General features: G+C 42.7%; 1 protein-coding gene across 6 annotated transcripts in view; it reads right to left on the reverse strand.

Annotated features, from left to right (window-relative positions):
- LOC139420219 (histone-lysine N-methyltransferase 2C-like) overlaps nucleotides 1-20,585 on the reverse strand; it is a 229,913-nt gene that overhangs the window by 168,289 nt on the left and 41,039 nt on the right. For all 6 annotated transcript variants that reach the window (XM_071170069.1, XM_071170068.1, XM_071170066.1 and 3 more), the window contains exon 4: nucleotides 1,851-2,016. In XM_071170069.1, coding sequence (XP_071026170.1) covers nucleotides 1,851-2,016 — 166 coding nt within the window. The remainder of the gene's footprint in view (nucleotides 1-1,850; nucleotides 2,017-20,585) is intronic.

The raw sequence follows: 20,585 nt of genomic DNA on the forward strand, positions 1-20,585 counted from the left end.
CATGGCCCTAGTAGGCAGTTAGAATAAAAGGGTCATGTCAGATGGATTTCATTTATACTGAACAAATATATAAACCGCAACACGTAACAATTTCAACAATTCTACAGCTCATATAAGGAAATCAGTCAACTGAAATAAATAAATTATGCCCTAATCTATGGATTTCACATGACTATGCAGGTTGCGCAGCCATGGGTGGGCCTGAGAGGGCATAAGCCCACCCACTTGGGAGCCAGGCCCAGCCAATCAGAATACGTTTTCGCGACAAAAGTGCTTGATTAAAGACAGAAATACTTTTGAGTTTAATCAGCTGTCTGGTCTCAGACGATGCTGCAGGTGAAGAAGCCAGATGTGGAGGTCCTGGGCTGGAGTGGTTACACGTGGTCTGCGGTTGTATGTACGGCCTAATTATCTAAAACGATGTTGGAGATGGCTTATGGTAGAGAAATGAACATTCAATTATCTGGCAACAGCTCTGGTGGACATTCTTGCAGTCAGCATGCCAATTGCAAGCTCCCTCAAAGCTTGAGACATCTGTGGCATTGTGTTGTATGACAAAACTACACCTTTTAGAGTGGCCATTTATTGTCCCCAGCACAAGGTGCACCTGTGATATGAATATGCTGTTTAATCAGCTTCTTGATATGCCACACCTGTCAGGTGGATGGATTATCTTGGCAAATGAGAAATGCTCACTAACAGGGATGTAAACACATTTGTGCACAACATTTTTGACAAATAAGCGTTTTGTGCATATGGAACATTTCTGGGATCTTTAATTCCAGCTCATGAAACATGGGACGAACACTTTACATGTTGCGTTTATATTTTTCTCAGTATAGGTTAACTGTTTAACAGTGTAGAATTCAGTCTTCATTACAGTCACCTATTAATTTATTTTCAGCACCACCATGCAGTTTCATAGTATAGTAGAGCCATCTGAAGTGCTCAGGTACCAAACACACCCAGAGCCTTTTTTTGTCAGCAGCTAAAAAGTATGCATGTGAGTACATGCGTGTGACTTCCTGCCTCCCTCCACATGTTGCCGGGGCCTCTGTGCTGTACATTAGCGGGAGCACAATCTCTGCTAATTGGGACTAGAAAGAAAAAGCCCACCCCTTTCCCATCTCTCCCCCACCCCCTCCCTTTACTAATTACAGTAGCAGCCCTGCAGTCTGCAAGCTGCCAGGTTACCGCCGAGGGCCCTGAGACCTCTTTACCCAGCCTGCTTTTCCCCACTACCCACAATCCCCGGCACTCAATTATTTTTGCTGCTCGTTCCCCTCCCCCCACCAGCCTCTCTACCTCCCTCGCTTACCTTCCCTGCACGCTTCCCCCTTCCACGTCCTCTCTCCTCACCGCGGTGGCTCACTCGAGCGTGCAAGCACACATCCTCCTCCCTCCCCACCTCCCACCCTCTCCCTGAAAAATACCCTATTTTCTTTGCTTGTTTCTCGCTCTCTCAACACACACTCTACCTCCCGCTCTACTCAGACTAGTTTTATAGGGTGCACAAACACTCATACACACACGCCTCGATACCCAGCCACTGTTAACCACACACACAGTTCTCACTCGCCACCGCCTCACACACACCATGTCTGAAACAGTCATTTTCTCGCTCTCTAATGGCTTCTATTTGATAGTCTCTCCTTCTCGCTAGTGTGACCCTCTCCCTCACACTCTCTCTGAGAATGGCTAGAATTTCAGTCTTACTCTCTTTGCCTCTTATTGGAATCTAATTTTGCTTTTTTTCTACCCTGCTCTACCTTATTCTGTCCATCTTGCATACAGACACCTCTATATCACTTTGTACCCCCCTCTACTCCAACCACACTGCCCCTCCTTACCGGATTTTGGCGTGCTCCAAGGCCGAGGCAGAGGATCCTGCTGAGTCCTCCGACACAGAGCGCTGGAATAGTGGAGAAAGGGGTCTGTCGTCCCTGGGGCTGGGCACAGGGCTGGACAACAGGGGCACGATGACCTCCTCAACATCCAGGACCAGCTCCTTAACTTCTGTGGGTAAAAGAGGGGGTAGAGGTTACAATGTTATTCATTGATACACTCCAAGACAGAATGTTTATTGAATTGAACAGACCATTTAGCCAATGGATGGCAGTAGTGTTCACTCCCAAATTAACATAATCCAGTTCAAACTAGCATGTTTCTCTTTGGTTACCCCGTTGACGCATTTCTCTTTGGTAACACCGTTGACATGAGCCACAACACATTCAAAAGAAACCTGGTTTAGTTTCACTTAGGGCTCTTTTAGTCACTGGATGTAAAGGACCACAATGCCTGATCTTTTTGTTGTGACATGAATTGCCAGACTATGCAAACAGAGTTCTTTCAATTAAAACTCATTGTCTATGCAAAACTAACCCCTCACCTGCCAGTCAACGCTCAGCACAACTGGCACCCTGGATTATTCATTAGGCACCAAACAGAGGAAAACCAGCTAAGAAATGCTTATTTTTGTTTGGTTGCAAAACGTTAAAACATTTTCCATTGCAAGCCCTAATGAACACGACCTTGTTTTCTCCAGCAAACAAACAATACAAACGTTCTTTGCGCAAGTGTTACTAAAAGCAACAGTGAGATTGTATGGGTTGAGTGAATGCTTTGAACTCTGGCTACCCTTTCAGGATGAGAAAGACTGAAATCCAGTCAATTCATCTCAAAATCACCGCCTGAAATAGTCACAACAACATGTCTGAGCAAAAGGAGATGTCGTGACCTTTAAAGCGACAAAAAAAAAAAAAATTCTCGCTCGCTGAAGAGACACAGCAGTTCAGAGACAATGTCAGACCAAAATGGTTAGAATTGTGTTTTTTCAAAACTATTGTTTCGAAACTTTACGTCAATGGGACAGACAGGCAAATAACATTTATCAACAATGCCTACCACTGTTGGCGTGTATGGTCAGCATATTTGCTTGCTTTCTGCCTGGCAACATTCAATACCTTAGCTATTAAGTACACTTCCATTTTGATTATTCATTTTCAATAGGGTAAGATGGGGCTGAAGCCCTGAAAAAATAGGCAGGGCTTGACATACAGGGCTGCCTGCCAGCCAGGGGAGTTTCTGGAAACCCTCCGGGCCAGTCAATCATTCAAATCAGTGGCCAACTTTAGGCCAGCGAAAAAAAATATTGTAGCAATGCTATTTTCATTCTAGGTTATATGGCTGTGATAAATAAAATAAAAATTGACCAAGTTATTACTTCATTATGTAGATTATTTATCACATGAAGGAGTGGCTTCGTAAGAAGCATTTCAAGGTCCTGGAGTGGCCTAGCCAGTCTCCAGATCTCAACCCCATAGAAACTCTTTGGAGGGAGTTGAAAGTATGTGTTGCCCAGCAACAGCCCCAAAACATCACTGCTCTAGAGGAGAACTGCATGGAGGAATGGGCCAAAATACCAGCAAGTGTGTGAAAACCTTGTGAAGACTTACAGAAAATGTTTGAGCTCTGTCATTGCCAACAAAGGGTATATAACAAAGTATTGAGATAAACTTTTGTTATTGACCAAATACTTATTTTCCACCATAATTTGAAAATAAATTCATTAAAAATCCTACAATGTGATTTTCTGGATTTTTTTTCTCATTTTGTCTGTCATAGTTGAAGTGTACTACCTATGATAAAAAGATGAGAGTCCTGTAATTTTCAAGTGGGAGAACTTGCACAATTGGTGGCTGACTAAATACATTTTTGCCCCACTGTATATTTGTAAACAACTAGTGCACGGTATCTAAGGAAGTCTTGAGGTTTTGCTTGTGTAGGGTAGAATATCTCATGATAAGGTGTAGACCACACTATCTACAGTGGCTTGCGAAAGTATTCACCCCCTTGGCATTTTTCCTATTTTACTGCCGTACAACCTGGAATTAAAATGTATTTTTCGGGAGTTTATATCATTGGATTTACACAACATGCCTATCACTTTGAAGATGAAAAATATTTTCTCTTGTGAAACAAACAAGAAATGACAAAAAAACGGAAAACTTGAGCGTGCATAACTATTCACCCCCCCAAAGTCAATACTTTGAGGCCACCTTTTGCAGCAATTACAGCTGCATGTCTCTGGTCTCTCTTTAAGCTTGGCACATCTAGCCACTGGCATTGTTGCCCATTCTTCAAGGCAAAAACTGCTCCAGCTCCTTCAAGTTGGATGGGTTCGGCTGGTGTACAGCAATCTTTAAGTCATACCACAGAATCTCAATTGGATTGAGGTCTGGGCTTTGACTAGGTCATTCCAAGACATTTAAATGTTTCCCCTTAAACCACTCAAGTGTTGCTTTAGTAGTATGATTAGGGTCATTGTTCTGCTGGAAGGTGAACCTCCGTCCCAGTCTCAAATACTAAAACAAGTTTTCCTCAAGAATTTCCCTGTATTTAGAGCCATCCTTCAATTCTGACCAGTTTCCCAGTCTCTGTTGAAGAAAAACATCCCCACAGGATGGTTTGCTTATTTTTTTCTTTTAGCAATGGCTTTTTTCTGGTCACTCTCCTGTAAAGCACAGCTCTATGGAGTGTTCAGCTTAAAGTGGTCCTATGAACAGATACTCCAATATCCTCTGTGGAGCTTTGCAGTTCATTCAGGGTTATCTTTGGTCTCTTTGTTGCCTCTCCGATTAATGCCCTCCTTGCCTGGTCCGTGAGTTTTAGTGGGCGACCCTCTCTTGGCAGGTTGTGGTGCCATATTCTTTCAATTTATTTATGGATTTAAAAAAATGGGACTACGTGGGATGTTCAAAGTTTCGTATATTTTTTTATAACTCAACCCTGATCTGTACTTCTCCACAACATTGTCTCTGACCTGTTTGGAGAGATCCTTGGTCTTCATGGAGCCGCTTGCTTAGTGGTGTTGCAGACTGATGCCTTTCGGGAACTGGTATATTCAGATGTGACCAGTCTTGAGAATGACAAATATAAATTTCCACAAAGTGTGCTGCTTAAGTGTCTTTTTGTCAGATGTAATTATACTTCAGTATTCCATAGTAACAAGTATTTCATAAGTGTCAAAAGGCTTTTTGACCATTACATGAAGTTGATGCAAAGAGTCAATATTTGCAGTGTTGACCCTTCTTTTTCAAGATCTCTGCAATCCGCCCTGGCATGCTGTCAATTAACTTCTGGGCCACATCCTGACTGATGGCAGCCTATTCTTGCATAATCAATGCTTGGAGTTTGTCAGAATTTGTGGGTTTTTGTTTGTCCACCTGCCTCTTGAGGATTGACCACAAGTTCTCAATGGGATTAAGTCTGGGGAGTATCCTGGCCATGGACACAAAATATTGATGTTTTGTTCCACGAGCCACTTAGTTATCACGTTTGCCTTGTGGCAAGGAGAGTCACCAAACTGTTCCTGGATGGTTGGGAGAGGTTGCTCTTGGAGGATGTGTTGGTACCATTCTTAATTCATGGCTGTGTTCCTAGGCAAAATTGTGAGTGAGCCCACTCCCTTGGCTGAGAAGCAACCTAGCACATGAATGGTCTCAGGATGCTTTACTGTTGGCATGACACAGGACTGATAGTAGCGCTCACCTTGTCTTCTCCGGACAAGGTTTTTTCCGGATGCCCCAAACAACCGGACAGGGGATTCGTCAGAGAAAATGACTTTACTCCAGTCCTTAGCAGTCCAATCCTTGTACCCTGTGCAGAATATCAGTCTTGTCCTGATTTTTTTCCTGGAGAGAAGTGGATTCTTTGCTGCCCTTCTTGACACCAGGCCATCCTTCAAAAGTCTTCACCTCACTGTGCGTGCAGATGCACTCACACCTGCCTGCTGCCGTTCCTGAGCAAGCTCTGTACTGGTGGTTCCCAGGCCCCACAGCTGAATCAACTTTAGGAGACGGTCCTGGTGCTTGCTGGACTTTCTTGGGCGCCCTAAAGCCTTCTTCACAACAATTGAACCGCTCTCCTTGAAGTTCTTGACGATCCCAATAAATGATTGATTTAGGTGCAATCTTACTGGCAGCAATATCCTTGCCTGTGAAGCCATTTTTGTGCAAAGCAATGATGACGACACATGTTTCCTTGCAGGTAACCATGGTTGACAGAGGAAGAACAATGATTCCAAGCACAACCCTCTGTTTGAAGCTACAAGTCTGGTATTCGAACTCAGTGTGACAGAGTAATCTCCAGCCTTGTCAACACACACCTGTGTGAGCGAGCGAATCACTGACATGATGTCAGCTGGTCCTGTTGTGGCAGGGCTGAAATACAGTGGAAATGTTTTTTGGGGGATTCAGTTCATTTGCATGGCAAAGAGGGACTTTGCAAATAATTGCAATTAATCTGATCACTTCATAACATTCTGGAGTATATGCAAATTGCCATCATACAAACTGAGGGGCAGACTTTGTGAAAATGTATATTTGTGTCAATCAAAACTTATGGCGTCGACTGTACTGTTGAAGTCGGAAGGTTGGAGTCATTCAAATTCATTTTTCAACCACTCCACAAATTTCTTGTTAACAAACTATAGTCTTGGCAAGTGGGTTCGGACTAAAGGTCGACCGATTATGATTTTTCAACGCCGATACAGATTATTGGAGGACCAAAAAAGCAGATTCCGATTAAATCGGATGATATTTATTTATTTGTAATAATGACAATTACAACAATACTGAATGAACACTTATTTTAACTTAATATAATACATCAATAAAATACATTTAGCCTCAAATAAATAATGAAACGTTCAATTTGGTTTAAATAATGCAAAAACAAAGTGTTGGAGAAGAAAGTAAAAGTGCAATATGTGCTATGTAAGAAAGCTAACGTTTAAGTTCCTTGATCAGAACATGAGAACATATGAAAGCTGGTGGTTCCTTTTAACATGAGTCTTCAATATTTCCAGGTAAGACGGTTTAAGTTGTAGTTATTATAGGACTCTCTCTCTTTATACCATTTGTATTTCATTAACCTTTGACTATTGGATGTTCTTATAGGCACTTTAGTATTGCCAGTGTAACAGTATAGCTTCCATCCCTCTCCTAGCTCCTCCCTGGGCTCGAACCAGGAACACAATGACAACAGCCACCCTCGAAGCAGCGTTACCCATGCAGAGCAAGGGAAACAACCACTCCAAGGCTCAGAGCGAGCGAGTGGCGTTTGAAACACTATTAGCGCGCGCTAACTAGCCAGCCATTTCACTTCGGTTACACCAGCCTCATCACGGGAGTTGATATGCTTGAAGTCATAAACAGCGCAATGCTTGACGCAAAACGAAGAGCTGCTGGCAAAACGCACGAAAGTGCTGTTTGAATGAATGTTTACGCGCCTGCTTCTGCCTACCACTGCTCAGTCAGATACTTAGATACTTGTATGCTCAGTCCGATTATACGTAACGCATAATTGGTACTAGCCATAATTGGCTAGATAATGTCTAGTAATATCAAACATGTGTACTTGACTAGTGATTATGATTGATTGTTTTTTATTAGATAAGTTTAATGCTAGCTAGCAACTTACCTTGGCTTACTGCATTCGAGTTACAGGCAGTCTCCTTGTGGAGTGCAACGAGAGAGAGGCAGGTCGTTATTGCGTTGGACTCGTTAACTGTAAGGTTGAAAGATTGGATCCCCCGAGCTGACAAGGTGAAAATCTGTCGTTCTGCCCCTGAACGAGGCAGTTAACCCATCGTTCCTAGGCCGTCATTGAAAATAAGAATGTGTTCTTAACTGACTTGCCTAGTTAAATAAAGATTATATAAAAGGTGTTTTTAAAAATAAAAACAAATTAAAACCTCTGCAGAATCGGTGTCCAAAAATACAGATTTTGGATTGTTTACATACACTAAGTTGACTGCCTTTAAACAGCTTGGAAAATTCCAGAAAATGTCATAGCATTAGAAGCTTCTGATAGGCTAGTTGACATCATTTGAGTCAATTGGAGGTGTACCTGTGGATGTATTTCAAGGCCTACCTTCAAACTCAGTGCCTATTTGCTTGACATGGGAAAATCTAAAGAAAAAAATTCCAAATGCCTGAAGGTACCATGTTCATCTGTACAAAAGAATTGTACGCAAGTATAAACACCATGTGACCACGCAGCCGTCATACCGCTCAGGAAGGAGACGTGTTCTGTCTCTTTGAGATGAACGTACGAGAAAAGTGCAAATCAATCCAGGAACAACAGCAGGACCTTGTGAAGATGCTGGAGTAAAAACGTGTACAAAGATATCTATATCCAGAGTAAAACAAGTCCTTTATCGACATAACCTGAAAGGCCACTCAGCAAGGAAGAAGTCACTGCTCAAAAACCACCATAAAAAAGCCAGACCACGGTTTGCAACTGCACATGGAGACACAAAGTACACAAATATTGTACTTTTTGGAGAAATGTCATCTGGTCTGATGAAACAAAAATAGAACTGTTTGGCCATAATGACCATGGTTATGTTTGGAGGGAAAAGGGGTAGGCTTGCAAGCCAAAGGACACCATCCCAAACGTGAATCACGGGGGTTGCAGCATCATGTTGTGGGCATGCTTTGCTGCAGGAGGGACTGGTGCACTTCACAAAATAGATGGCATCATGAGGGAGGAAACTTATGTGGATATATTGAAGCAACATCTGAAGACATCAGTCAGGAAGTTAAGCTTGGTCGCAAATAGGTCTTCCAAATGGACAATGACCCCAAGCATACTTCCAAAGTTGTGGCAAAATGGCTTAAAGACAACAAAGTCAAGGTATTGGAGTGACAATCACAAAGCCCTGACCTCAATCCTATAGAAAAGTTGTGGGCAGAACTGAAAAAGCGTGTGCGAGCAAGGTTTCCCACAAACCTGACTCAGTTACACTAGCTCTGTCAGAAAGAATGGGCCAAAATTCACCCAACTTACTGTGGGAAGCTTGTGGAAGGCTACCCAAAATGTTTGACCCAAATTAAACAATTTAAAGGCAATGCTCCCAAATACTAATTTAGTGTATGTAAACTTCTGACCCACTGGGAATGTGATGAAAGAAATAAAAGCTGAAATAAAATCACTCCACTATTATTCTGACATTTCACATTCTTAAAATAAAGACAGGGAATTTTATTAGGATTAAATGTCAGGAATTGTGAAAAACTGAGTTTAAATGTATTTGGCTAAGGTGTATGTAATCTTCCGACTTCAACTGTATATACTGAGATCATGGGATACTTAATGTGATACATGGGTGCAATCTAACTAATTATATGACTTCTGAAGGTAATTGGTTGTACCAAATCTTATTTAGGGGCTTCATAGCAAAGGGTGTGAGTACTTATGCACGCACCACTTTTCAGTTTTTTACATTTTGAAACAAGTTCTTTTTTAAATTTCTCTTCAGCAACTTGGAAAATTTTGTGTATGCCCATTATATGAAATCCATTTAAAATTACAGGTTGTAATGCAACAAAATTGGAAGAACACCAAGGGGGATGAATACTTTTGCAAGGCACTGTACCTAGAGAGTTTGCATCTATATTCTTTGTAGCTGTCTATTTACCTACACAAACGGATGCTGGCACAAAGACCGTACTCACTGAGCTGTATAAGGCCATAAGCAAAGAGGAAAATGCTCATACAGAGGCAGAGCACCTAGTGGCCGGGGACTTTGATTCAGGGAAACTTAAATCCAGCAAGTTAAATGTGCAACCAGAGGGGAGGAAAAAAAATAAAAAAATAAAATAAAAAAAAATAATAATATTTAACTCTAGAGCACCTTTATTCCACATACAGAGAGAGGCGAGTACAAAGCTCTCCCTCACCCTCCATTTGGCAAATCTGACCATAATTCTATCCTCCTGATTCCTGCTTACAAGCAAAAATTTAAAGCACAAAGCACCAGGGACCCTGTCAAAAAAAAAAAAGGGGTGAGATGAAGCAGATGCTAAACTACAGGACTGTTTTGCTAGCACAGAATGGAATATGTTCAGGGATTATTCTGATGGCATTGAGGAATACACCACATCAGTCATTGGCTTCATCAATAAGTGCATCAATGATGTTGTCCCCACAGTGACTGTACATACATACCCCAACCAGAAGCCATGGATAACAGGCAACATCCACACTGAGCTAAAGGGTAGAGCTGCCGCTTTCAAGGAGGGGGACCTTAACCCGGAAGCTTATAACAAATCCCGCTATGCCCTCAGACGACCCGTCAATACAGGACTAAGATCGAATCGTACTACACCAGCTCCAAGACCTTTAAACAGGTCAACATTCACAAGGCCGCAGGGCCAGACTGATTACCAGGATGTGTATTCCAAGCATGCGCTGACCAATTGACAGGTGTCTTCACTGATATTTTCAACCTCTCCCTGTCAATCTGTGATACCCACGTTTCAAGCAGAGCACCATAGTCCCTGTGCCCAAAAACACCAAGGTAACCTGCCTAAATGACAACCAACCAGTAGCACTCACGTCTGTAGCCATGAAGTGCTCTGAAAGGCTGGTCATGGCTCACATCAACATCATAATCCTAGAAACCCTACACCCACTCTAATTTGCATATCGCCCCAAAAGATCCACAGATTATGCATTCTTTATTGCACTCTACACTGCCCTTTCACATCTTTGTGAAAATGCTATTCATTGACTACAGCTCAGCGTTCAAAATTATAGTGCCCTCAAAGCTCATCACTAAGCTAAGGACCCTGGGACTAAACATCTCCCTCTGCAACTGGATCCTGGACTTCCTGGCGGGCCGCCCACAGGTAGTAAGGGTAGGTAACAACACATCCGCCACGCTGATCCTCAACACGGGGGCCCCTCAGGGGTGTGTGCTCAGTCCCCTTCTGTTCTCCCAGTTCACTCATGACTGCACAGCCAGGCACTACTCCAACACCATCATTAAGTTTGCTGATGACACAACAGTGGTAGGCCTGATCAACGACAAAGACGAGACAGCCTATAGGAAGGAGGTCAGAGACCTGGCCGGGTGGTAAAAGTATAATAATCTCTCCCCTCAAAGTGATCAAGACAAAGGCGATGATTGTGGACTCCAGGAAAAGGAGGACTGAGCACGCCCCCATTCACAACGACAGGGCTGTAGTGGAGAAGGTTGAGAGCTTCAAGTTCCAACAAACTTTCATGGTCCAAGCACACCAAGACAGTCATAAAGAGGGCACGACAAAACCTATTCCCTCTCAGGAGATTGAAAAGAATTGGCATGGGTCCTCAGATCCTCAAAAAGGTTCTACAGCTGCACCGTCAAGAGCATCTCGACGGGTTGCATCACTGCCTGGTATGGCAACTGCTCGGACTCTGACCGCAAGGCACTACAGAGGGTAGTGCGTACGGCCCAGTACATCACTGGGGCCAAGCTTCCTTCCATCCAGGACCTCTATACCAGGCGATGTCAAATGAATGCCCTAAAAATTATCAAAGACTCCAGCCACCCTAGTCATAGGACTGTTCTCTCTGCTACCGCATGGCAAGCAGTAGCAGAGCGCCAAGTCTAGGTCCAAGAGGCTTCTAAACAGCATCTACCCCCAAGCCATAAGACTCCTGAACATCTAATCAAATGGCTACCCAGACTATTCACATTCCCCCCCCCCCCTTTTAAGCTGCTGCTACTCTGCTATTATCCTTGCATGGTCACTTTACTTCTACAGACATGTACATATTACTTTAAATTACCTCGACTAACCGGTTCCCCCGCACCGGTACCCCCTGTATATAGCCTCACTATTGTTATTTTACTGCTGCTCCATTATTTGTTTTCGTTTTTTTTCTTAAAACTGCATTGTTGGTTAAGGGCTTGTAAGTAAGCATTTCACTGTAAGGTCAACACCGGTTGTATTCGGCGCATGTGACAAATACAATTTGATTTGAAAGTAGGCCGCCCTGGTAGAATGATGAATTGCATCCATTGAGTGGGCATATGTTTTGCAAACAACAAAAGAAACGCTAGCCAACTGTCTCTTGCTAGTTGCCCAATTGAATGACATTTATTTTTGACCTCTAACGTAGTCTCCTTATGTGGTGTAAAAATATCACATTTTTAAGCCCGCCCCCACAACCCTCAGTTCATAAACATTAATAAATCACTTGCTCCACCTTTTGCTCAGCTGTGACACTTGAAAACACACACACACACACACACACACACACACACACACACACACACACATCTAAAGTTTGGACAGACCTACTCATTCAAGGGGATTTTATTTGTACAATTTCCTACATTGTAGGATAATAGTGAAGACATCAAAACTATAAAGTAACACATATTGAATCATGTAACTGAAAAATGGTTAAACTAATCAAAATAGATTTTAGATTCTTCAAAGTAGCCACCCCTTGCCTTGATGACAGCTTTGCACACTCTTGGCATTCTCTCATCTAGCTTCATGAGGTAGTCACGTGGAATGCATTTCCATTAACAGGTGTGCCTTGTTCAAAGTTTAATTTGTGGAATTATTTCCCTTTTTAACCTCTCTGGGACCGTTCGGGACGTGAGCGTCCCACCTCTCAACAGCCAGTGAAATTGCAGGGCGCCAAATTCCAAACAACAGAAATCCCATAATTAAAATTCCTCAAACATAGAAGTATTTTACACCATTTTATAGATAAACTTCTCGTTAATCCAACCACAGTGTCCGATTTCAAAAACGCTTTTCGGCAAAAGAACAACATATCATATGTTAGGTCAGCAACTAGTCACAGAAAGCATTCAGCCATTTTCCAACCAAAGAGAGGAGTCATACAAAAGCAGAAATATAGCTAAAATTAATCACTAACCTTTGATGATCTTCATCAGATGACACTCATAGGAGTTCATGTTACACAATACATGTATGTTTTGTTCGGTAAAGTTCATATTTATATCCAAAAATCTGAGTTTACATTGGCGTGTTACGTTCAGTAGTTCCAAAACATCTGGTGATTTTGCAGAGAGCCACATACATTTTACGGAAATACTCATAATAAACATTGGTAAAAGATACAAGTGTATTGCATGGAATTTTAGATCCACTTCTCCTTAATGCATCTGTGTGTCAGATTTCAAATAAACTTTACCGAAAAAGCACACCATGCTATAATCTGAGTAGAGCGCTCAGAGCCCATACATATATCCACCATGTTGTGGAGTCAACATTAATCAGAATAGCATTATAAATATTCACTTACCTTTGATGATCTTCATCAGAATGCACTCCCAGGAATCCCAGTGCCACAATAAATGTTTGTTTTGTTCGATAATGTCCATAATTTATGTCAAAATAGCTCCTTTTGTTAGCGCCTTCAGTCCAGTAATCCATTCATAAAGCGCGTTCACTAGTTTCAGACGAAAAGTCAAAAAAGCTTCGTTACAGTTAGTAGAAACACATCAAACGATGTATAGAATCAATCTTTGGGATGTTTTTAACATAAATCTTCAATAATGTTCCAACCGGACAATTCCTTTGTCTTCAGAAATGAAGTGGAACGAGAGCTACCTTTCACGCGAGCGAGCGAGACTGAGCCTGTGGCACTCTGCCAGACCACTCACTCAAAGAGCTCTTATGAGCCCCTCCTTTAGAGTAGAAGCATCAAACAAGTTTCTAAAGATTGTTGACATTTAGTGGAAGTGCAAAGTGCAAAATTACCAATATCCCACTGTGTATTCCATAGGGGCTGAGGTCAAAAACTACAAACCTCAGATTTCCCACTTCCTGGTTGGATTTTTTTCTCAGGTTTTTGCCTGCCATGTTATACTCACAGACATCATTCAAACAGTTTTAGAAACGTCAGAGTTTTCTATCAAAATCTACTAATTATATGCATGTTCTAGCTTTTATGGCTGAGGAGCAGGCAGCTTAATTTGGGCACGCTTTTCATCCAAAATTCACAATACTGCCCCCTACCCCAAAGAAGTTAAGTATACAGAAGATAGCCCTATTTGGTAAATGCGTAGCATTCTGCATAAATAAGACAGAATAAAAACAAGACAGCATTAAAATATAGGCCTTAACATACAGGCCAATATTGTGGGAAAGGGAGACAACTCAGTGTGGTACAAGTAGAACAGGGACCTCATGCCCTTTTGACACGGACTCAGCCTAAATTACTTTCAGTTTAAGTCTTTGTGGGGGGAGGAGGGGGGGGCTAGGAAATTCCCACGACAAAAGCCCAGAGGCCCCGAAGTGTAATTAATTGCCAGGAAATTAATCTTCGGCAAGCAGCTTTCGTGGAGGGGGAGGATAAAAAGCTGTCACATGTCTCGTGGACATGATTGAGTCATTCAAAGACTGGGTGCCTTGAACCTTAAGCCACCCTTGTTAGAAGGGTGTGTGTGTGTGTGTGTGTGTGTGTGTGTGTGTGTGTGTGTGTTGGAGGAGAAGGGCACGTTAGGTCACTTTTTGGAAGTGGAACAGATCAAGTGATGCTAATGATGTTTGCTGGTGTGATCGTCTTCGAGGGCCCTAGGGAACAAGTACAATGAGGGCGGGACAGGCCACAGAGCCTTGGGTGGTCAAAGATTAGGTAAGCGGTTGGCTAAATTTAGCCCCAGGCTTTGACATGATCTCACTCTGCATTGGGGAAAACTAGGTGAATCTCATTGAATAGTAGTGATTGTGGAAAAATATATACAGTTACTTATCGGGATATTATTTGACGATATATCGTATCAACAATATCGCAATATTTTTGCGCCAGTTGGCTGTATTTTTCCTTCATAGATTGTTCTCCATCTTCTTTTTAAACAGGGAGCCACATTTGTTTTCAGGACTTTTATTTCATGACCGATCAAAACTTCATGGCTCTGTCTCTCTGCAGCAGAAATATGGTGAAATCACAGTAACGAATCACAATACACATTGTATCGGCACCAAAGTATTGTCATAATATCATGAGGTCCCAGGAAATTCACCAGCCCTAAAGTGAAAACTAGCTGTTATAGGCAGAGAGGTTTGGAAGTCTTTATTATCGCTCTATTCATGTATTTCCCACCTGGTGATCTTACCAGGCAAGCTGAAACTCCACCATGCAAAACCTGCTGATTAGAAGGTCCTCAGTAAATTGTATTTTCAACCAGCAACTATCAGGAAATGACACTGATCACAAAGTGTTAGTTTCATCAACTGTTGTACAATATGATACAAAACACAGGAATAACAAATGTGACTGCCCTGTGCATTTAAACCTAATGCTCATGGAGGACAGGACCTAAGGAAAGGAAACCGCTTTACACTTTTGAGTGACAGCAGCACAAATGCAGTTAAAATTACTTGGACTTCATTTCTCTTTCTGTTGCATTTGCCAAGATTGTGAAGCCATTTACAGGTCATCAAAATGCCAGCAGCGAAAAGCAAAGCCTCACTACACAGCTAACAGGGGCGTTGACTGCGTTCTAAAATATTAGACCATCCTCTGGCAGTCGATTTGCATAATGCATTATTCGAATGGAGGCTTGTTTTCCAATGAAGCCGCATCCACAGACATAACGGGTCAGAAATGTTTGGGGATGTGCACGGTGGGCAGGAGGGACCCCCGCGGACAGCAGCTGCAGATGGCTTTGTAAACATCCCATAACAAACCAGAAACTAAGCCTACATTTTGGATCTGCAGACATACAAGTATGAACTTGCCTTTAGTGATCTACCTTTTAGCAATGGATACCTCGCGGGGGAAAACTGATAGATACCCTTCAAGTTTCAGCGAAGGGACAAGACTAACTTCCAATTGGATATCACGACAACTGGGGAGAAAAGGGAGCACAAAAAAGTAGAAAAAAAAGTATATATATATATATTTTTTTTTAAATTAAACATCACATTTACAGCAGTATTCAGACCCTTCGTTGAAGCACTTTTGGCAGCCTTGAGTCTTCTTGGGTATGACGCTACAAGTTTGGGAAACCTGTATTTGGGGAGTTTATCCCAATCTTCTCGGCAACCTGTCAGGTTAGATGGGGAGCATCGATACACTGATATTTTCAGGTCTCTCCAGAGATGTTCGATCTGGTTCAAGTCCAGGCTTTGGCTGGGCCACTCAAGGACATTCAGAGACTTGCCCCGAACGAAGCCACTCCTGCGTTGTCTTGGCTGTGTGCTTAGGGTCATTGTCCTGTTGGAAGATGAACCTTCGCCCCAGTCTGAAATCCTGAATGCTCTGGAGCAAATTTTCATCAAGGATCTCACTGTACTTAGCTCCGTTCATCTTTCCCTCGATCCTGACTAGCCTCCCTGTCCCTGAAAAACATCCCCACAGCATGATGCTGCCACCACCATGCTTCACTGTAGGGATGGTGCCAGGTTTCCTCCAGATGTGATGCTTGGCATTCAGGCCAAAGGTGTCCATTTTGGTTTCATCACACCAGAGAATCTTGTTTCTCATGGTCTGAGAGTCTTCAGGTGCCTTTTGGCAAACTCCAAGTGGGCTGTCATGTGCCTTTTACTGAGGAGTAGCTTCCGTCTGGCCACTACCATAAAGGCCTGATTGGTGGAGAGGGTTATCCTTCTGGAAGGTTCTCCCATCTACACAGAGGAACTCTGACCAACGCCCTTCTCCCCTGATTGCTCAGTTTGGCCGGGCAGCCAGCTCTTGGAGTCTTGGTGGTTCTAAACTTCTTCCATTTAAGAATGATGGAGGCCACTGTGTTCTTGGGGACCTTTAATCTTGCAGCCATTTTTTGGTACCCTTCCCCAGATTTGTGCCTCAATCCTGTCTCGGAGGTCTACAGACAATTCCGGCGACCTCATGGCTTGGTTTTTGCTCTGACTTGCACGGTAAACTGTGGGAACTTATATAGATAGATTAATGATTGAATGGCACCATAGGAGATGGCTGTCGTTTTACAGGCTCCCAACCAATTGAGCTAAAATCCCAGTCATTTGCTAGAAGAGACAGATATCAGGGATGTAGGTCGGGGTGTCTTGTAAGAATCCAACGGAGAGTGGGTTATCCGCCTCGACCATCAGTTCTATTCGACAATGTGCAATCATTGGATAATAAAATGGATGAGCTCCGATCAAAACTAACCTACCAACGGGACATTAAAAACGAGTCGTGGCTGAACGAAGAAATGGAAAACATACAGCTGGCTGGGTTTTCCATGCATTGGCAATATAGAACAGCTGCCTTCTGTAACACAAGGGGTGGCGGTCTGTGTCTCCATTTGTAAATAACAGCTGGTGCATGAACTCGAAGGAAGTCTCGAGGTTTTGATCGTCTGATGTGAGAAAGACCTTTAAAACAGGTCAACATTCACAAGGCTGCAGAGCCAGTATCTCATGATAAGCTGTAGACCACACTATTTACCAAGAGAGCTTATCTATATTTTTTACATAGCTGTCAATTTACCAGCACTAAGACGGCACTCAACTAGCTGTATAAGGACATAAGCAAAAAGGTAAATGCTCATGCAGAGGCAGCGCTCCTAGTTTCCCGGGGACTTTAATGCAGGGAAACTTACATCCACTTTATCTAATTTGTTACATGTGCAACCAGAGGGGAAAATAACTCTCGACCACCTTCACTCCGCACAGAGACGAGTACAAAAGCTCTCCCTACAATTGGCAAATCTGACCAAAACTCCATCCTCCCGATTCTTGCTTACAGGCAAAAACTAAAACAGGAAGTACCAGTGACTCGCTCAATAAGAAAGTGGTCAGATGACGCAGATGCTAAGCTACAGGAGTGTTTTGCTAGCATGGAAAATGTTCTGGGATTCTTTTCCGATGGAATTGAGGAGTACACCACATCAGTCACTGGGTTCATCAATAAGTGCTTTGATGACGCCGTCCCCTCAGTGACCGTACGTACATACTAGAGGTCGACCGATTAATCGGAATGGCCGATTAATTAGGGCTGATATCAAGTTTTCATAACAATAGGAAATCTATTTTTGGGCGCCAATTTTATTATATATAAAAAATATTTATTTTTTATTTTTTATACCTTTATTTAACTAGGCAAGTCAGTTAAGAACACATTCTTATTTTCAATGAAGGCCTAGGAACGGTGGGTTAACTGCCTCGTTCAGGGGAAGAATGACAGATTTTCACCTTGTCAGCTCGGGAGATCCAATCTTGCAACCTTTCAATTAACTAGTCCAACGCAATAACGACCTGCCTCTCTCTCGTTGCACTCCACAAGGAGACTGCCTTTTTACGCGAATGCAGTAAGCCAAGGTAAGTTGCTAGCTAGCATTAAACGTATCTTAGAAAAAACAATCAATTATAATCACTAGTTAACTACACATGGTTGAAGATATTACTAGATATTATCTAGCGTTGCATATAAATCTGACTGAGCATACAAGCATACAAGTATCTGACTGAGCGGTGGTAGGCAGAAGCAGGCGCAAACATTCATTCAAACAGCACTTTCGTGCTTTTTGCCAGCAGATCTTCGTTGTGCATCAAGCATTGCGTTTCAAAAGTCACTCGCTCTGAGCCTTCCAGTAGTTGTTCCCCTTGCTCTGCATGGGTAACGCTGCTTCGATGGTGGCTGTTGAGGTTGTGTTGCTGGTTCGAGCCCAGGGAGGAGCGAGGAGAGGGACGGAAGCTATACTGTTACACTGGCAATACTAAAGTGCCTATAAGAACATCCAATAGTCAAAGGTTAATGAAATACAAATTCATGATATATAGAGAGAGAGAGTCCTATAATTCCTATAATAACTACAACCTAAACCGTCTTACCTGGGAATATTGAAGACTCATGCTGAAAGGAACCACCAGCTTTCATATGTTCTCATGTTCTGAGCAAGGAACTGAAACGTTAGCTTTCTTACATAGCACATATTGCACTTTTACTTTCTTCTCCAACACTGTTTTTGCATTATTTAAACCAAATTGAACATGTTTCATTATTTAGTTGAGGCTAAATTGATTTTATTGATGTATTATATTAAGTTAAAATAAGTGTTCATTCAGTATTGTTGTAATTGTCATTATTACAAATAAATAAATAAAAATCATCCGATTAATCGGAATGGGCTTTTTTGATCCTCCAATAATCAGTATCGGCGTTGAAAAATCATAATCGGTCGACCTCTAGTACATACCCCAACCAGAAGCAATGGATTACAGGCAACATCCGCACTGAGCTAAAGGCTAGAGCTGTCGCTTTCAAGAAGCAGGACACTAACCCGGACACAAATAAGAAATCCCGCTATGCCCTCAGACAAACCATCAAACAGGCAAAACATCAATAAAGGACTAAGATTGAATTGTACTACACCAGCTCCAACGCGCCTCGGATGTGGCAGGGCCTGCAAACTATTACAGACTACAAAGAGAAGAACAGCCGTGAGCTGCCCAGTGACACAAGTCTACCAGAAGAACTAAATTACTTCTATACTCGCTTCGAGGCAAGCAACACTGAAGCATGCATGAGAGTAGCAGCTGTTCCAGATGACTGTGATCATGCTCTTCGTAGCCGATGTGAGGGAGACCTTTCAACAGGTCAACATTCACAAGGCCGCAGAGCCAGATAGATTACCAAGACGCGTACTCCAAGCATGCACTGACCAACTGGCAAGTGTCTTCACTGACATTTTCAACCTCTCCCTGACCAAGTCTTTAATATCAACATGTTTCAAGCAGACCAGCATAGTCCCTGTGCCCAAGAACACCAAGGTAACCTGCTTAAATGACTACCGACCCGTATCACGCACGTCTGTAGCCATGAAGTGCTTTGAAAGGCTGGTCAAGGCTCACAACACCATTATCCCAGAAACCCTACTCCCACTCCAATTTGCATACCGCACCCAACAGATCCACAGATGAAGCACTCTATTGCACTCCACACTGCCCTTTCCCACCTGGACAAAAGGAACATCTATGTGAGAACACTATTCATTGACTTCAACTCAGCATTCAACACCATAGTGCCCTCAATGCTCATCACTAAGCTAACGGTGCTGGGGCTAAACACCTCCCTCTGTAACTGAATCCTGGACTTCCTGACGGGCCCCCAGGTGGTAAGGGTAGGTAACAACACATCTGTCAAAATGATAATCAACACTGGGTCCCCTCAAGGGTTCGTACTCAGTCCCCTCCTGTTCACACATGACTGCATGGCCAAGCACGACTCCAACACCATCATTAAGTTTTCCAATGACACAACAGTGGTAGGCCTGATCACCAACAACGATGAGACGGCCTACAGGGAGGAGTTCAGAGAGCTGGCAGTGTGTTGCCAGGATAACAACCTGTCCCTCAAAGTGATCAAGACAAAGGAGCTGTTCGCCCCCATTCTCATTGACGGGGCTGTAGTGGAGCAGGTTGAGAGCTTCAAGTTCCTTGGTGTCAACATCACCAACAAACTATCATGGTCCAAACACACCAAGACAATCATGGAGGGCATGACAATGCCTATTCCCCCACAGGTGGACTGAAAAGATATGGCATGGGTCCTCAGATCCTCAAAAAGGTTCTACAGCTGCACCATTGAGAGCATCCTGACTAGAGGTCGACCGATTATGATTTTTCAATGCCGATACAGATTATTGGAGGACCAAAAAAGCAGATACCGATTAAATCGGGCAATTTTTTTACAAATGTATTTGTAATAATGACAATTAAATGAAACATGTTCAATTTGGTTTAAATAATGCAAAAACAAAGTGTTGGAGAAGAAAGTAAAAGTGGAATATGTGCTATGTA

This window comes from Oncorhynchus clarkii, chromosome 11 (genome assembly GCF_045791955.1).
Source record: "Oncorhynchus clarkii lewisi isolate Uvic-CL-2024 chromosome 11, UVic_Ocla_1.0, whole genome shotgun sequence".
NCBI classification, from domain to species: domain Eukaryota; kingdom Metazoa; phylum Chordata; class Actinopteri; order Salmoniformes; family Salmonidae; genus Oncorhynchus; species Oncorhynchus clarkii.